The sequence below is a fragment of the Bubalus bubalis genome, chromosome 10 (genome assembly GCF_019923935.1).
Source record: "Bubalus bubalis isolate 160015118507 breed Murrah chromosome 10, NDDB_SH_1, whole genome shotgun sequence".
Classification (NCBI taxonomy): Eukaryota; Metazoa; Chordata; class Mammalia; order Artiodactyla; family Bovidae; genus Bubalus; species Bubalus bubalis.
Window position 1 is genome coordinate 38,549,811 of NC_059166.1, and position 20,143 is coordinate 38,569,953.

At 38.9% G+C, this 20,143-nt stretch overlaps 1 protein-coding gene across 1 annotated transcript; it reads left to right on the forward strand.

The window, feature by feature from the left end:
• The first annotated feature begins 2,531 nt into the window (after positions 1-2,531).
• LOC123327858 (protein LEG1 homolog) lies at positions 2,532-6,231 on the forward strand. The gene is made up of 4 exons (XM_045161984.1): positions 2,532-2,854; positions 4,222-4,308; positions 5,422-5,606; positions 6,091-6,231. Exons 1-4 carry the CDS (start codon positions 2,539-2,541, stop codon positions 6,229-6,231), a joined length of 729 nt encoding a protein of 242 aa, XP_045017919.1. The 5' UTR covers positions 2,532-2,538.
• Positions 6,232-20,143: the final 13,912 nt, after the last annotated feature.

The following is a 20,143-nucleotide window of genomic DNA, read 5'->3' on the forward strand; positions in this document are numbered from 1 at the left end:
AATATTTGCAACCCATGTATCTGATAAGTGACTAATATCCAAATATACAAACAACTCATGCAATTCAGAAAAAAGATAGCCATTTCCCCAAAGAAGATGCACAAAAGATCAACAAGTACATAAATAGATGCTCATTATTGCAATTTATTAAGAAAATGCAAATGAAAAACAAAATGAGTTATCACCTCACACGATTAGAATATGAACTGTCAAAAAGACAAGAGATAACAAATGGTGGCTTGAATATGAAGAAAACGAAACTCTGTGCACTGTGGGGAGCAGGGATTGTAAATTGGTACAACCACTAGGGAAAACATATGGAACGGCCTCAAAAAATAAAAAATAGAGCTACCATATGATCCAACAAATCTACCTCCAGAAGTATATCCAAAGGGAAACAAAAACACTAATGAAAAGATATCTAAAACCCCAACTTCATAGCAGCAGTGTTTACAATATCCAAGACAGGGAAACCTAAATGTCCATGGAAGGATGAAAGGCTAACGAAGTTCTGGTAAATACATACAATGGAATATTATTTAACCTTAAAGTGCAAAGAAAAGCAAACATTTGCTACCACATGGATAGAGGACCTTTAAGGCATTATGCTAAGTGAAATGAGGCAGAGAAAGACAAATACTGTATGATCTCACTCATATCCAAAATCTGAAAGAAAAAAAAAACAACAACAATACTTGTAGAAAAAGTATTCATAGTACCTTTAGAGAGAGTTCCAGAAAAACCTCTACTACTGCTTTATTGACTACGCCAAAACCTTTGACTGTGTGGATCACAACAAACTGGAAAATTTGTAAAGAGATGGGAACACCAGACCACCTTACCTGCCTCTTGAGAAATCTGTATGCAGTCATGAAGCAACAGTTAGAACCAGACATGGATCAACAGACTGGTTCCAAATTGGGAAAAGAGTACATCAGGGCTATATATTATCATCCTGCTTATTTAACTTGTATGCAGAGTACATCATGCGAAATGCCAGACATTTTGCACAAGCTGGAATCAAGATTACCAGGAGAAATATCTATAACCTTAGATATGCAAATTATACCACTCTTATGGCAGAAAGTGAAGAAGATTTAAAGAGCTTCTTGATGAAAGGGAAAGAGGAGAGTGAAGAAGCTGGCTTAGAACTCAACATTCAGAAGACCAAGATCATGACATCTGGTCCCATCACTTCATGGCAAATAGATGAGGAAACAATGAAAATAGTGACAGACTTTATATTTTGGGCTCCAAAATCACTGCAGATGGTGACTGAAGCCATGAATAAAAGACACTTGCTCCTTGAAAGAAAAGCTATGACCAACGTAGACAGCATATCAAAAAGCAGAGACATTACTTCCCCAACAAAGGTCCACCTACTCAAAGCTATGGTTTTTCCAGCAGTCATGTATGGATGTGAGAATTGGGCCATAAACAAGGCTTAGCATCAAAGAATTGATGCTTTTGAACTGTGGTGTTGGAGAAGACTCTTGAGAGTCCCTTGGACTGAAAGGAAATCAAACCAGTCAATCCCAAAGGAGATCAGTCCTGGGTGTTCATTGGAAGGACTGATGCTGAAGCTGAAACTCCAATACTCTGGCCACCTGATGTAAAGAACTGACTCATTGGAAAAGACCCTGATGCTGGGAAAGATTGAAGGCAGGAGGAGAAGGGGATGACAGAAGATAAGGGTGTTGGATGGCATCCCCGACTCAATGGACATGAGTTTGAGCAAGCTCCAGGAGTTGGTGATGGACATGGAAGCCTGGCGTGCTGCAGTTCATGGGGTTGGAAAGAGTTGGACATGATAGCAACTGAACTGACCGACTATAGAAAAAGATCTCATACTTGTGGTTACCAGAAGAGGCAGTTAGGAGGATAGAGAACAGAAGGAAACTGGACAGAAAGTACAAACTTCCAGTTACAAGGTAAGTACTAGGGATGTAATGTACAAGATAGCTATAGCTAACACTGCTATATAATATATTAAAAAATTGTGAAGACAGTAAATCTTAACAGTTCTCATCACAAGAAAAGTGTTTTCCTTTTTTGTCTTTCTTTTCTTTTTATTGTATTTAGGTGGGAGGATGGATGATAGCTGAAACTATTGTGATAATCATTTTACAATATGTGTAAATCAAACTATAATGCTGTATGCTTAAATTTAGGCAATGATGTATGCCAGTTGTTTTTCAATAAAACTGGAAAACAATGAAAGAATTTGGGTTAAATTTAATACAATGTTTTAGAAAAACTGACAATGTTTAGGTAATTTAAGCCACAGGAAATAATTGTCTATCAGCAAAACATAATCTGTGCAAATGATTTATTTGAAGTGTTTTGCAATAGCCTCTAACAGTTTTAATCACGAAATCTATATTGGCAGACGCTCATTTATTTGCTCATTAATTCAGATTCTAGTTGAACCTGCTCAGGTATTCATCACTCTCTAGTTGGCCCAAGGACTTCCTCCCGTCTGCTATATCACTTGCTTTTGTTTGAGACTTACGCTTAAGTACAACGGGCAGTGAGAGGATGTGGTCTTCTCTGGTGATCCCCACTTTTCTTTTCCTGGGTTTTTCTTCTGTAGGATTGGCCCCAGATCCAGGGTCAACCACCCATGAAAATGACAACTACCCACCTTTTTGGGACCAAATTGATGGAAACATAGCAGAATTTCCAGTGCAGAATAACAAGATAATTGTTGATCCCTGGAAATATATGGATCGACTAAGAATATTTAAGATCCTTATAACAGAATCAAACAAATATTTTGCTTCATTTGGAAAAAACAATACAGGCAATGTGTTTTGGGCATTGACTTTATTATATGGAAGGCTATTTAAAACAGGTATGTACATTTGAATTATTCCCAAGGAAAATTGCTTTTCTCTTTCTTTGATGCTAGGAGTGGCATTACAGCTAATCTATTTAAGTGTTACTGTCTGAATGCTCATGCATTCAGTCAATATAACCAATGCAGTCAATATAATCGTTTATCTTTAAGTACTTAGACTTTCGTAATACCTAATCAAATACTTCTTTTAATTAGTAAAGTTATTTGTCACACCTTTGTTTTACATTTTATAGACTTCCTGGTTTAAACATAAATTCCTGCAGCTTTTAAAATAAATTCCTGTAAACTGAAAAAGCTTATTGTTTGAAGAAGAAATGTCCCCTTCTAGATGAAAAAAAAATCTTGTTTTTTTAAAGCCTGACAGGCTTCTCAGATAAATGTGACACTATAAATATCTCTGTTTCATGGGGTAAGCTTATTATAGGAAATACGACAGAATTTCTTTTAGCTATGAAATCCAAAGTGAGGTTTCATACAAACTAAGGTAAGGAACATATATTCCCTTAAAAGCCTGGGCTTTGCCTCATAAATATTAGTGGAAAGAATAATAAGATATGGCCCTCACTGCACAGTCTCTTTCCTGTTAGTTGTTAGGTTCAAGCAGAAAAAAAGGGCTGAAAACAGGGAGGAACTGGTCCAGAATGCAGCACGCTCTTCCTGCACTTAAACAAGTAGGATGGGGAGTCAAGTGTGATGCTCAAAAACTCAGCATCCTCTCTGAGAAAGGGAGAAAGCTTCTCTCTTTTCTGCCTCAATTGGGATGAATTTCTCCATCTGTATTTTGCTCTCACTACTTCTTCAATCAATTATCTTATTATTGAGATTCTGGAACTGAATCAGCTTCCCATTCTCATGAAATTCTTTTTTAAATTGTCTTCTTTGGATGTTACTAGATGGAGTCTGGAATGAACCAAGGACTAGAAAGTGGTGCCTTCATATAGAAAAAAAAAAAAAAAAGCCTTTGCACATTTGAATTATTGCAATGAAGTCTTGATTGATTTAGGAAGAAAAGAAGGACCCACAGAGACTGCCTTTTGAAACACTCTGCAGGTCCAGCTTAGTCAAGAAGGAGTTGGTAAAGAAGATAAATATGGTGTAAAGAAGATAAATATGGTATAAAGAAAATAATAAAGAAAAATAAAAAAATAGAAAGAAATTCAAGAAAGGGTCTGTACAGGCTGGAATTTGTGAGAAGCTTTGAGCTCTCAAAGTGAGTGAAATGCTATTCATACGAAAGGACCATATCATTAGCAGGCATAACCCTCTTCTTACTCTTTGGAGGGGAGCATATGAGTCTTTTCTTCTCTTATGACTTTCTATTCAAGGTTCAACTATTTTCACCTACCCTGTTTACTCTGTAGATAGATTTTCAGAGCCTCCCAGTAGTTCCCGGTGTGCTTATGAGTCTGGAGTCTCTAGCTGCATATCTATCAACAGTGGCTGGGGAGGTAAGTGTTATATTTCACCATGCTTCTTTATTGATCTGTGACTGTGGGCCTTGCTACCTCTGCTTTTCTATGGGATAGGCTAAATTTGGTTAAATCTCAATATTTCCTTTGTAAACATATACAATTTTCTGTGCAATCTCCCAGGAGATGATCAATTAAAAAAAAAACATGAATGATAACTCTGCTATGGTGATATTTAAATTAATGATGTACAGCACATTGTCATTTCGTGTCAGACATGTGGACATATGCTCAGTCGTGTCCAACTCTTTGAGACCTCATGGACTATAGCCCAGCAGGCTTCTCTGTTCAAGCAAGAATACTGGAACGGATTTCCATTTCCTACTCCAGGGGATCTGCCTGATCCAGGGATTGAACCCCCATCTCTTGCCATCTCCTGCATTTGCAGGCGGATCCTTTGTCACTGCACCACCTGGGAAGCCATTGTTCATTTTAGATAGATACTGGACTGTGACAAAAGCTGAGCACCGAAAAATTGATGCTTTTGAACTGTGGTGTTGGAGAAGACTCTTGAGAGTCTCTTGGACTGCAAGGAGATCCAACCAGTCCATTCTGAAGGAGATCAGCCCTGGGAGTTCTTTGGAAGGAATGATGCTAAAGCTGAAACTCCAATACTTTGGCCACTTCATGCGAAGAGTTGACTCATTGGAAGAGACTCTGATGCTGGGAGGGATTGGGGGCAGGAGGAGAAGGGGACGACGGAGGATGAGATGGCTGGATGGCATCACTGCCTCAATGGACGTGAGTCTGAGTGAACTCCGGGAGTTGGTGATGGACAGGGAGGCCTGGCATGCTGTGATTCATGGGGTCACAAACAGTCGGACACGACTGAGCAAGTGAACTGAACTGAACTGAAGTAAATTCATATACAACTTTCTGTATCCAGAATGTGCCCCTAATAGAAACTTTCCTGACTGTGATTAACCCTAAGTTATCATAATCATATGCATCTCCTAGAGCCAACAAATTCAACACGATAGTTCAGAGAATAAAGAAAATAAATTATATAGATTAAGCGTTAGTCATTTGGTTAACTCCTACTTTGTAGAGACAGTTAATGGCTCCAGATGTCTCCATCTTATTTTTTTACAGGTATTAGCTACTATGTGGTTATGATGTATTTCCTTGCTGCAATTGAATCTGAGTTTTTGGGGAATTTGCCATATGAGGTAGAGTTACTATCTCGAGAGGAGTACAGATCTAACTTCTGTTACTCAGTTGAGGAATGCCGTGCAGAGTATCCACAAATTATGGATATAGCCAACAGGTTTTATAAGGTAAAAGAATGTAATGATATTGTTATGAATGGAATGAATGAAAACACTGAATGAAGTTCTCCTATTGGGATTTATGATTTAAAAATAGACTAAACTTCACATTTATAATCATTTGAAATTATGTTAGAGTTTTGTCCCTTCCCCCTGTAATCATTCTACTTAGTATCCTGAAGTGTTCCTAATGGTTAATAGCAAATTGGCATAATTGTATTTATAAAAACATTTTTCAATAGAGTTCATGTAATAATCACCAAATTATGTTTGCCTCAGCAAATAGAACAGCATAAATCTTTCTACAAAGCAAACAAAGTTAAATGACATCTTTAAGTGTTAAAATCTATCCTGAAAATAAATTTCATTTCTAAACAATCAGCTAGATGAGTATGTCACATGTTCTTTTTCAGGAATTCATGATACTGGTAATTAAATGTATTTTAATTTACTTTAAAATCTTTTAATGACATAGATCTTACTCATTCTACAGTATCTGCTGTCCAGAAAGATAGTTTCCACTACCAGCGGTATTCCTCAGTATGACACAGATGAGGACACAGCGATCTTTAAGATGTGGGCAGCCCATCAAGCTGCTGTTGATGTGGCAAAACCGATGTTCAGTGATATGTAAGACAATTGCTTTATGTGATGTAACTAAACTCTGTTTGTTTGTTTTTTTCCTGCCATAGTAAAACATAATGTTTAAGTTTTGGTTGCCTCAAATGTTCATTGCTCATATTTTTCCATAATATCAGGGAACAGTTTTTCCATTTTTATTTGCAGTTCATCTAAGAGTCACATATCACATATCTTGAATGTAGCTTTTCTTAGTTAATCCTTGTCAGTTCACTCTTTCAATGATGTCTCCTTAATTTGAAAAGTTTTCAGTGTAGACCAATTTCTTAATTGTTTTCCTTTAATATTTAATTCTTTTTCTGGTTTTAAAGAAAAAACCTACCCAGTGATTTTCAATGGCTTGGAATTTTTTTGTATGTTTCTCTCTGTGTGTAGAGTCCTATTTATTAATAGTTCATCACTAACTGTGATGTTTCTTCTCTCACTCTACAATATTATCAAAGTCTCTTCTCATCATGCCAACATTAGAGCAATACCTCTCAAAATCAATCATTGCCTTGAGTCTTCCCTTCTTATTAGGAACTTGGGCTGCCATCACAAATACTATAAATTAGTTGGTTTACATCACAGAAATTTATTTTCTCACAGTTCTGGAGGCTGCAAGTTCAGAACTAGGGTGCCAGCATGGTCAACTTCAGCTGAGGGCCCTCTTTCTGGCTTGCAGATGACTGCGTTCTTGCATCATAGCATCTGTGTCTTCACATGGAGAAGAGAGAGAGAAAAAAAATTCTGCACTCTAGTCTCTCTTCCTGTTTAGTATGAACTTCAACATGTAAATTTTCAAACTATCATACCTTTTTTCTTAAATTTTGAATTCATGATTTCTCAGTATTGTTGTCCACTCTGACATCATAGAACATGTTTTTAATATTTTATTCAGTTTTTATGGTTGTTTTCTACAAGAGAGAATTGAGCATGCCATTTAAGTCTTTAAATTAGATGAACTCAAGAGAAACCATCTGTTGTTTGTTTGTCCCCTGGCCTTGGCCCCTGTTATGTCCTATTCAAGAAGGTGATTTGATTACTGTGGCAAATTTCTAGTCCACTTCTTATTTCTTAGGAATTAGGAGCAATTATCGGAGAAGGCAATGGCACCCAACTCCGGTACTCTTGCCTGGAAAATCCCATGGATGGAGGAGCCTGGTAGGCTGCAGTCCATGGGGTCGCTAAGAGTCAAGACACGACTGAGCAACTTTATTTTCACTTTTCACTTTCATGCATTGGAGAAGGAAATGGCAACCCACTCCCGTGTTCTTGCCTGGAGAATCCCAAGGACGGGGGAGCCTGGTGGGCTGCTGTCTATGGGGTCACACAGAGTCGGACACGACTGAAGTGACTTAGCAGTAGCAGCATATAAGCATATACACACAATAAACATGAGTCAATGATGTATGTTGTTGAAGAATTTTCAGAAATTGCTATTAGATAACCTATTTGTTATACTGGCTTATAGTATCCAGCCCCTGAACTGTGTTTGTGGAAAACAAGTGACATTAGACATTAGTGGCACAGAAATTAGATATAGGAGAAACACAATGAGAAAGCTCCAAGAATAAATCTAGTGGAAGTAGGAGTTGGTTAAGATGCTACAATTTTTTTAAGTTGTGATTCAAAGTTTTGCTGTCTCTGCTGCTATGTAATAGATTCTTCCCTGGTGGCTCAGATGGTAAAACATCTGCCTGTATCCAGGAGACGCGGGTTCACCCGCTGGGTGGGAAAGATCCCCTGGAGAAGGAAGTGGCAAACCCACTCCAGTAACCTTGCCTGGAAAATCCCATGGAGGAAGGAGCCTTGTAGGCTACAGTCTTTGGGGTAGCAAAGACTTCAAAGTGACTTCACTTTCACTTAGATTCTTCAGCTAATGTAGGCACAATGTAGAAGATAGTGTGAGGATTAATTACAATATAATGAAACTGTAGGTTCAGTTCAGGCAACTATTTAATAAATAGCATAAAATTCCTAAGGAACATGGGAGAAAAGACACATTTAGAGTTTAATTTGCGTTTAAATGAAGTATTTTGTAACTCATGCAGCTAACTTTGTGTCCTTCCTTTAGCTCATTCTATTCTTCTGAAACTGAACGAGACTTCACCATGGACTTTCTACTGGCCACAGAATTTTTTGAGGCAGTATTATATCGCCCTTACTTTGAAAGTTCAGCAGAATTCCTAGTGGGTTTCCCACACAGGCTACTCACAGATCAGGATCGCAATGTTCTCATGAGTAACTTCAGCAGACGGGAAAAAGCATTGATTACTGTAGCAAAACTCACTACAAAAATAAACAAAAGCACAGGTATGATTATGAGTTATACTATCCATGAAGCCTAAATGAACCAAAGTCATTTGAGAACAAAATATATTTAATAACCCGTTAAAAAAGAATGATTATCTGCTCTATTATAGATATATTGAGTAATATTATGGCAGTTATGGAAAACTACCTTTCCAGGACCTCACATATCATGTAGCTTCTGCAGTAGTGACAGTTTTAAAATCGACACTTTTATATGTCTCTTCTTAAAATTCTTATTGCTACCCCCAAAATATTCTGGGTTCTCGCTTAGGATTCAAAAGTGCTAGTCTGTGAAAATCTGGCTCTTCATTATTGTTGTGTCATTCTCCCCGGTGTAAAGTGTGCTCATCCACCAAAACAGAGAATATAAGAAACAGAGATGGTTGGGCTGGAAGTAGGAAGACTGGGTGCAGAGAGACAGTTTTATAAAATTTTTGAGCATCAGTTAAATAATGGATATTAAGCTTTCTGTCTTCACACATCATTTTATTTGTTGTCCTTAGGTACAGTATGAATTTCATAGCATTGTTTACATTTTTGAAGAAAAAGTTCATTTGACATTAAATAACATGTCCAAAATGATATACTTTGTAAGTAGCTGAAGCAAACTTAAACTACAGCTTGTTTAAATTCAGTTTTTGAGGTTTTCGTTTTTCTTACTATCTAATATAACCTGCGTTGAAAATATGAAAGCTTTGATGAACTAGTGAATCTTACACATTTAAATCTCAATCATTTAGAATTAGAACTGTGGAGTCTCTTCAGTTCCAGCCCATTTTTTCATGGATTAATCCTAAGGATCAGGGAAGCTACGTTGCAAATATCACTTAGTTTTAGGGACAGTTGGACAGCAACCAGGTTTCCATTCTCACAGGAAAAGGTTCACTCTAGAAACAAAGCATTACAAACAAGAGTAAGAAAGGAGTTATGATGGGTCTCAACAATTTGTGCTTAATTTATTCCATAAAATATTGTGGTTATTACATTGTGCGAGAATCTTTTGAATACATCTCATTCTCAAATAAGGGAAACAGCTCATCATTTATTATATATGCTGCCAAATGAGCAGAAGAGAAATAGCCCTTCTTTTATGCTGTTAGATTGTCCAACACAATGCATTTCCCTCTATCTTTTGACAAGCCTAATGGTCAGACAGTGTTACTAATATATTACAAATCCTGTCATTAGAATTTTTATCTTATTTTATATATTTTTAGATTTCAAAGTTGTATTCATAATTTTATTAACTGGAAACATAAATGTTTTTATTTTCACAGGAGGTTTATTATTAACAATTTGGAAGAAGCTCATGACTTCAAAATTTGCTCGGGCTACAGGACGTTTCTTCATTAAAAGGCTACTCTTAATACCAATTGAGTAGCCTAAATTTATGTTATTATGTGTAGATTAGTTTAATTCTATGAATAAAAGCAATCAAATGTTATAATGACTGCAAAAAGTTTGTTATTCTTATTATCCCTGCTTCATCTTTGTATTTTCAAATTACCAGCCAATAATCCCCCTGCCAACCTCCCCTCAGAATTGAGCTACATACCTGGTTGAAGCTAATTAGTTTCATGGAATGCCTGAGTTACACATGAATAGGTCAATATCTGTGCCAAAGACAGGTTACACTATTGATATTTAAGATTTTGATACTATCTTCAATGCTCATTCATAGATTTCCAGGTAAGCAGGGAAAATTCTCCTCTGAGAGATTATTCTTATAAGATACAACTTTGGGTATTGAAGACACATTTTAAGTAATTTATATTCTAGGATTGAAATCCAAGTACATTGCCATATGAGCACATTTTTCAATTCATGTAATGAATGAGGCTGCTGTTTTAGTATTTGAGCACATGGAGAAATCATTTCACCATCAAGTAGAAAATTTCTGAGCTACTCTAGTGTAAGACCCAGTTCTCTCCTCAGTCAGTCTCTCCAATCAGGGAGCTTCCATAAATCTCTTATCCTTCTCCATCAGAGGGCAGACATACTGAAAACCACAATCACAGAAAACTAACCAATTTGATCACATGGACCACAGCCTGTTAATGAACCTATGAGCCATGCCATGTAACGTCACCCAAGATGGATGGGTCATGGTGGAGACTTCTGAGAAAACATGGTCCACTAGAGAAGGAAATGGCAAAACCCTTCAGTAATCTTGCCTTGAGAACCCCATGAACAGAATAAAAAGACAAAAACACAGAACACTGAAAGATGAACACCCAGGTCAGTACATGCCAGATATGCTATTGGAAATCAGTGGGAAAATAACTCCAGAAAGAATAACGAGACAGATTCAAAGCAAAAACAACACCCAGCTGTGGATGTGACTGGTGATGGAAGTAAGGTCCAATGCTGTAAAGAGCAATATTGCATAGGAATCTGGAATGTTAGGTCCATGAATCAAGGCAAATTGGAAGAGGTCAAACAGGAGATGGCAAGAGTGAACATCAACATTTTAGGAATCAGCGAACATGGACTGGAATGGGTGAATTTAACTCAGATGGCCATTATATGTACACTGTGGGCAAGAATCCCTTAGAAGAAATGGAGTAGCCATCATAGTCAACAAAAGAGCCTAAAATTCAGTACTTGGATGCAATCTCACAAACGACAGAACATCTCTGTTTGTTTCCAAGGCAAACCACTCAGTATCACAGTAATCCAAGTCTATGCTCCAAACAGTAATGCTGAAGACACTGGAGCTGAATGGTTCTATGAAGACCTACAAGACCTTCCAGAACTAATAGCCCCCCGAAAATGTCCTTTTCATTATAGGGGACTGGAATGCAAAAGTAAGAAATCAAGAAATATCTAGCGTAAGAGGCAAATTTGGCCTTGGAGTACAGAATGAAGCAGGACAAAGGCTAATTACAGTTTTGCCAAGAGAATGAACTGGTCATAGCAAACACCCTCTTTCAACAACACAAGAGAAGACTACACATGGACATCACCAGATGGTCAACACCAAAATCAGATTCATTATATTCTTTGCAGCCAAAGATGGAGAAGCTCTATACAGTCAGCAAAAATAAGACCAGGAGCTGACTGTGGCTCAGATCATGAAACCTATATTGCTGAATTCAGACTTAAGTTGAAGAAAGTAGGGAAAACCACTAGACCATTGATGTATGACCTAAATCAAATCCATTATGATTATACAGTGGAAGTGAGAGATAGATTCAAAGGATTACATCTGATAGACAGAGTGCCTGAAGAACTATGGATGGAGGTTCATGGCATTGTATAGGAGGCAGGGATCAAGACCATCCCCAAGTTAAAGAAATCCAAAAAGGTAAAATGGTCATCTGACGAGGTCTTGCAAATAGCTGTGAAGAGAAGAGAATTGAAAGGCAAAGGTGAAAAGGAAAGATATACCCATTTGAATGCAGACTTCCAAAGTATAACAAGGAGAGATAAGAAAGTCTTTTTCAGTGATCAATGCAAAGAAATAGAGGAAAAAAGTATAGAATGGGAAAGACTAGAGATCTCTTCAAGAAAATTAGAGATACCAAGAGAACATTTCCTGCAAAGATGGGCACAATAAAGGACAGTAATGGTATGGACCTAACACAAGCAGAAGATATTAAAAAGAGGTGGCAAGGATACACAGAAGAACTATACAAAAAAGATCTTCACGACCAAGATAATCACAATGGTGTGATCACTCACCTAGAGCCAGACGTCCTGGAATGAGAAGTCAAGTGGACCTTAGGAAGCATCACTATGAACAAAGATAGTGGAGGTGATGGAATTCCAGCGGAGCTATTCCAAATCCTGAAAGATGATGCTGTGAAAGTGCTGCACTCAATATGCCAGCAAATCTGGAAAACTCAGCAGTGTTCACAGGACTGGAAAAGTTTAGATTTCATTCCAATCCCAAAGAAAGGCAATGCCAAAAAATGCACAAGTCCACTCATCTCACACACTAGTAAAGTAATGATCAGAATTCTCCAAGCCAGGCTTCAACAGTACATGAACCATGAAATTCCAGATGTTCAGGCTGGATTTAGAAAAGGCAGAGGAACCAGAGATCAAGATGCCAATATCTGTTGGATCATCAAAAAACCAAGAGAGTTCCAGAAAAACATCTATTTCTGCTTTATTGACTATGCCAAAGCCTGTGACTATGTGGAATACAACAAACTTGAAAATTCTTAAAGAGAAAGAAACACAAGACCACCTGACCTGCCTCATGAGACACCTGTATGCAGGTCAGGAAGCAACAGTTAGAACTGGAAATGGAACAATAGACTGGTTTCAAATGCGAAAGGAGTACATCAAGGCTGTATATTGTCACCCTGATTATCAAACTGATATGCAGAGTACATCATGAGAGATGCTGGGCTGGATGAAGCACAGGCTGGAGTCAAGATTGCAGGGAGAAATATCAACAACCTCAATATGCAGATGACACCACCCTTATGGCAGAAATTGAAGAAGAACTAAAGAGCCTCTTGATGAAAGTGAAAGAGGAGAGTGGAAAAAGTTGGCTTAAAAATCAGCATTCAGAAAATGAAGATCATGGCATCTGGTCCCATCACTTCATTGCAAATAGATGGGGAAAGAGGGGAAACAGTGGCAGACTATTTTCTTTGGCTCCAAAATCACTGTAGATGGTGACTGAAGCCATGAAATTAATAGATGCTTGCTCTTTGGAAGAAAAGCTATGACCACCTTAGCATATTAAAAAGCAGAGACATTACTTTGCCAACAAAGGTCCATCTAGTCAAACCTATGGTTTTTCCAGTAGTCATGTATGTATGTGAGATTTGGACAATAAAGAAAGCTGAGTGCTGAAGAATTGATGCTTTTAAACTGTGGTGCTGGAGAAGACTCTTGAGAGTCCCTTGGACTGCAAGGAGATCAAACCAGTCCATCCTGAAGGAAATCTGTCCTGAATATTCATTGGAAGGACTGATGCTGAAGCTGAAACTCCAATACTTTGGCCACCTGATGTGAAGAACTGACTCATTGGAAAATACCCTGATGCTGGGAAAGATTGAAGGCAGGAGGAGAAGGGGTGACAGAGGATGAGATGATTAGATGGCATCACCAACTCAATGGACCTGAGTTGAGTAATATCTGGGAGTTGATGATGGACAGGGAGGGCTGATGTGCTGCAGTCCATGGGGTTGCAAAGAGTTGGACACGACTGAGCAAATGAATTGAACTGAACTGATGCTGAGAAAGTTTGAATGCTGGAAGAGAAGGGAATGCCAGAGGATGAGATGCTTGGATGGCATCACCTATTCAATGGACATGAGTTTGTGTAAACTCCAGGAGTTGCTGATGGATAGGGAGGCTTGGTGTGTTGCAGTCCATGGGGTTGCAAAGAGTCAGACATGACTGAGCAACTGAACTGCACTGAACTCTAGTGTAAACTAAACAAAACTAAAAATTTCCTTTTAAATATAATTTTTGTTATAATTGGAGCCCTTAAATGAAAAAATGCACATAATAAAAATGAGTTCAAATTATCTGAAACTCACCATATTTAAATCACTGCTAATGGCACTAATCAAACTATGTAGGCTAATTATCTTCTGGTGTTTCTGACCACCTGTCATACCTTTTCCCAATATTATGCCACTTTTTAATTTCCCCTCAAAACCCAGTATTCCTTAACTACCTCTCCACCAAAGCGGTCTCCTATGAAAATAAATGATGTTTTATATTATCTGTTATTCCCCATGAGAAGGACATATTAAGCAAAAGCCACTTTTTGAAAATAAAAAATAGGTTTATCAATGTCTCAATACAAATGAGATATCTTTGAAAGTAAAAGTGAAGTCGCTCAGTCGTGTCCTACTCTTAGCGACCCCATGGATATCACCAGGCTCACCAGGCCCTCCGTCCATGGGATTTTCCAGGCAAGAGCACTGGAGTGGGGTGCCATTGCCTTCTCTGCATTTCATATGCTAGCAAGTCAACATTCAAAATCCTTCAAGATAGGCTTCAATAGTATGTGAACTGAGAAATTCCAGGTGTATAAGCTGGGTTTACAAAAAACAGATGAACCAGAGGTCAAATTCCCAACATTCATTGGATCATGAAAAAAGCAAAGGAATTCCAGAAAAACATCTGCTTCTTCTTCATTGACTACCCTAAAGCCTTTGATTGTGTGGATCACAACAACCTGTGGAAAATTCTTAAAGAGATAGGAATACCAGATAACTTTAGCTGTCTCCTGACAAACCTATATGCAGGACAAGAAGCATCAGTTAGAACCAGACTTGGAACAACAAACTGGTTCAAAATTGGTAAAAGAGTACAACAAGGTTGTCTATTGTCAGCCTGCTTATTTCACTTCTATGCAGAGAGTAGCATGCAAAAAACCGACTTGGATAACACACAAGCTGGAATCAAGATTGCCAAGAGGAATGTCAATAATCTCAGATATGCAGATAATACTACACTAATGGCAGAAAGTGAAGAGAACTAAAGAGCCCTTGATGAGGGTGAAAGAGAAGAGTGAAAAAGCTACCTTAAAATTCAACATTAGAAAAACTAAGATCATGGCATCCAGTCCCATCACTTCATGAAAAATAGATGGGGAAACAGTGGAAGCAGTGGCAGATTTTATTTTCTTGGTTTCCAAAGTCATGGCAGACAGTAACTGCAGCCATGAAATTAAAAGACACTTGCTCCTTGGAAGGAACGCTACAAAAAACTTAGTGTATTCAAAAAGCAAAGACATCACTTTGCCAACATAGGTCTGTCTAGTCAAAGCTATGGTTTTTCCAGTAGTCATGTATGGATGTGAGAGTTGTATCGCAGAGAAGGCTAAGTGCCAAAGAATTGATGCTTCCTAACTGTGGTTCTGGAGAAGACTCTTGAGAGTCCTTTGGACAGAAAGGAGATCAAAACAGTCAATCTTAAAAGAAACCAATCCTGAATATTCACTGGAAGGACTGATGTTGAAGTTGAAGCTCTAATACTTTCACCACCTGATGCAAAGTGTTGACTGGAAAAGATCCTGATGCTAGGAATGATTGTGGAGAAGAGGAAAAGGAGACGACAGGATGAGATGGTTGGATGGCATCATGGACTCAATGGACCTGAGTTTGAGCAAACTCTGGGAGATAGTGAAAAACAGGGAAGCCTGGTGTGCTACAGGTCATAGGGTTCAGAGTCAGACAGGACTTTGTGACTAAACAATAACAACAAACCAAAAATGTGTGGTATTGCCACACAAAGAGGCACATCAGATCAGATCAGATCAGTTGCTCAGTCGTGTCCGACTCTTTGCGACCCCATGAATCGCAGCACACCAGGCCTCCCTGTCTGCTGGGGTCCAGCCCCAGCTGATCCAGGGTATTCGAAGGAGAGACGGCTTTGGCGACCTATTTATTTATTTATTTATCAAAGATATAAAGAGTAATAGAATGAGGATAGCTCAGTAGGAAAATTCAGTGGAGAAAAGAGGCTGAGTAGCTTGGTTTACACAGAAAATCAATATAACCTGTGACACCAGGTTAGCTCTGACCATGGAGGCCACAGGCGCCCTCTCAAATAGCAGAAGATGCCCCACCTTAGACACCTTCTCGAGTGGGTCTTAGAAGCCCAGGCAAATAAATGGTCGCAGAGGATTTCCGCGCTCCAGATGGATACTCAGCTGGAAATTGAGGGGAAGAATGACATGGGGAGACCAAGCTTTGGTGAGCAAGGCCCGTAGCTTTATTTTCAACAGGGGCTTATATACCCTAAGTTACACATAGAGGATAATAGGGGATGCAGTCAGCAGTCTTTGATCCTTATCAAAAACCAGGGTTTTTTTCCTGCAAATTTATCGTATACAAATGGTTTAGGTGATTTACATTATCTTCTGGCCAGAAGGCCTATTAACATTTTATGACTCTTGACAAAGACTTATCAACCATAAGACTTATTTTCTCTAAGAGTAATTATTTTAAGGTTGGGCGCCATCTTCTGAAGGTGTTAGATAAAATTGCATTCCTATAGAGCGGATGTGTAATGGGTTTACAACAAAGGAAAGAATTTATTACCTTAAGAGTCTAAAGTTACTAACACCAAGGCCACTACTTATTTTTTCTACATACCAACTATATTAATTAATACATATTCAAGGATACAATACAGGGGATGTGAAAACTTGGCAGCAACCATTGGTTCATCAATGAAATCTTTTACTAGCTTTATTCTGACAGTTTCTAACTCTCTGAGAGGCTCTAAGCTATTTGAATATCTTAAGCTTCTCGTGCCTCTCAAGGCTGGGAGACTGTAAACAATCGTATGCATAGCTGTAAGAGTCCGGGTAAACTTGTCAGGCGAGTTAGAGAGCTATCTGAGGGGTTTGGATTTAAACACTCCTAATTGCCCAGGAACTTTATTAATTGGAGCTGTAAGTTAACTCTTTGACAGAGAGAGTGAGATGGTGGTGGGGAATAGCCCCCAGTAAAGTCAGAGGTGAGAGCACAAAGCAGTAAAGTAGGCAGACTCTGGTTTTTTGGGGGTAGATGCTCGAGAATATCCAGGGGGACTCCTGAGGCTCGATCCCGCCTTTGCATATGCTGAGCCTCCTTCCTCATGACTTTTGTCACGAGTGGAATGCCTCACCGGCTCCCGGCACCTGTCCATCACCAACTCCAGGAGTTCACTGAGACTCACGTCCATCGAGTCAGTGATGCCATCTAGCCATCTCATCCTATGTCGTCACATAGATTAATTTAAATAAATAGAGAGCCAGAAATAAACCCAAACAGATACAGTCAATCAATTTACAACAAAGGAGGCAAGAGTTACATGGGGAAAGGGCAGTTCTTTTCATATATGGAGTTGGGAAAACTGAAGACTCATGTGTCCAAAAAAAAAAAAAGACTGGATGACTGTCTTACAATATACACAAAACTTAACTCAAAATTTATGAAAGACTTGAGAATAACACCTGAAGCTATAAAAGTCCTAAAACAAAATATAGATCGAAAGATCCTTGACATTGTAATAGATGCCCAATGCAGAGGCAACAAAAGCAAATTAAACAAGTGGAAACACATAATCAAAGTGTTAGTCGCCCAGTCATGTTCCACTCTTTGCGACACTATGGCTGCAGCCTGCCAGGCTCCTCTGTCTATGGGGATTCTCCAGACAAGAATACTGGAGTGGGTTCCATTTTCTACTCAAGGGGATCTTCCCGCAGGGATTAAACAGGGGTCTCCTGCATTGCAGGGAGACTCTTGACCATCTGAGCCACAAGAGAAGCACATAATACTGAAGTGGGCTGCATTTCCTTCTCCAGGGGATCTTCCTGATCTAGGGGTCAAACCCACATCTCCTGATTGTCCTGCAATGAAGGCAAATTCTTTACCTCTGAGCCACCAAGGAAGCCCAGTCAAAGCTGGGTCAATAAATCATAAGCTTGGTGGGCAAAATTTCTTCAGGACAAATTCTGTATAGGCTTGTACACATCTGGGACAGGGAATACTGGTGTGCTTCAGTCCCTGGGGTTGTGCAAAGTCAGACATGATTTGGCGACTGAACAACAACACTTCTAAGGAAGAATGTAAAGAATATAATTTTAACTACTTCCCTGAGAGATTCCCTGTAAAATTCAATGGTGGCTCAGACGGTAAAGCATCTGCCTACAATGCAGGAGACCCGGGTTCAATCCCTGGGTCGGGAAGATCTCCTGGAGAAGGAAATGGCAACCCACTCCAGTACTCTTGCCTGGAGAATCCCATGGATGGAGGAGCCTGGTGGGCTACAGTCCATGGGGTCGCAGAGAGTTGGACATGACTGAGTGACTTCACTTCATCCCTGTGAGAACAGAATAACACAGGCCTTAGCATAAGAAGACATTTTGTAAGTATGTACCAAATTATTGAAATTACTCAGAAAAATACTAAGTGTACAATTTCCTATGACTTTGCCTCATATAATAGCAAGAATTTGTGAAAAAATTCTTAAATAAGCATGAATGGGATGGGATTTCATAGTCAGTACTCTCTCACATAAATCTTGGATGTTTTTGTCTTGGCCACTCAAAAATGTGACCAGAATTATTTAAGGATTCTCTAAGTTTTCTTGGGAGATTCAGTCAGTTCAGTTCAGTTCAGTCGCTCAGTTGTGTCTGACTCTTTGTGACCCCATGAATTGCAGCACGCCAGGCCTCCCTGTCCATCACCAACTCCTGGAGTTCACTCGAACTCACGTCCATCGAGTTGGTGATGCCATCCAGCCATTTCATCCTCTGTCGTCCCCTCTCCTCCTGCCCCCAATCCCTCCCAGCATCAGGGTCTTTTCCACTGAATCAACTTTTCACATGAGGTGGCCAAAGTACTGGAGTTTCAGCTTTAGCATCGTTCCTTCCAAAGAACACCGAGGGCTGATCTCTTTTAGAATGGACTGGTTGGAACTCTGCAGTCCAAGGGACTCTCATTATTAAATTATTATTCTAATGTGACTCTTAGCCATATTGTTAATACTTCTTTGCAATATATTTCTCAAGGGTATGATCATAATTCTTATAAAGATAACTCCATAGTCTCTTGTGCACAAAAGATAACTGTGATTTATGTAGTCATTGGAACCTACATTATCTGAAAGAAAGCTTAGGTTTCCCTAAAATAGCACATTAGCCAATATCATAACACTCTGGATATCCTTATATTTCCTTGTTTCCTTATATTTTTTTCCCTTACCACCCAACACCTTCTCAAGCTGTTGATGGAAATTGATGTATATATTGTCTTTCAAAGATAAGTTTATATATTTTCTTATATAATCAGTCTCTATTGTTGTTATATAAATTTGGATATTCTAGATTGTTCCCCAAGACACCTGGTGATGTTACAACAGGTTTTTCTACTTCCCAGTGGTGCGGTGGATAGGAACTCACCTGCCAATGTAAAAGGTCACGTGTTTGATCCCTGGTCTGGGAAGATTTCACATGCCACAGAGAAGTTAAACCCAAGTGCCAAAATTATGTGGACTTATTAGGTGATATTAATGGTATATTGTCACCCTGCTTATTTAACTTATATGCAGAGTTCATCATGAGAAACACTAGGCTGGAGGAAGCACAAGCTGGAATCAAGATTGCCAGGAGAAATATCAATAACCTCAGATATGAGGATGACACCACCCTTATGGCAGAAAGTGAAGAGGAACTAAAAAGCCTCTTGATGAAAGTGAAAGAGGAGAGTGAAAAAGTTGGCTTAAAACTCAACATTCAGAAAACGAAGATCATGGCATCTGGTCCCATCACTTCATGGCAGATAGATGGGGAAAGAGTGGAAACAGTGTCAGACTTTATTTTGGGGGGTTCCAAAATCACTGCAGATGGTGATTGCAGCCATGAAATTAAAAGATGCTTACTCCTTGGAAGGAAAGTTATGACCAACCTAGATAGCATATTTGAAAGCAGAGACATTACTTTGCCAAAAATGGTCCATCTAGTCAAGGCTATGGTTTTCCCAGTGGTCACGTATGGATGTGAAAGTTGGACTGTGAAGAAAGCTGAGAACTGAAGAACTGATGCTTTTGAACTGTGGTGTTGGAAAAGACTCTTGAGAGTCCCTTGGATACAAGGAGATCCAACCAGTCCATTCTGAAGGAGATCAGTCCTGGGTGTTCATTGG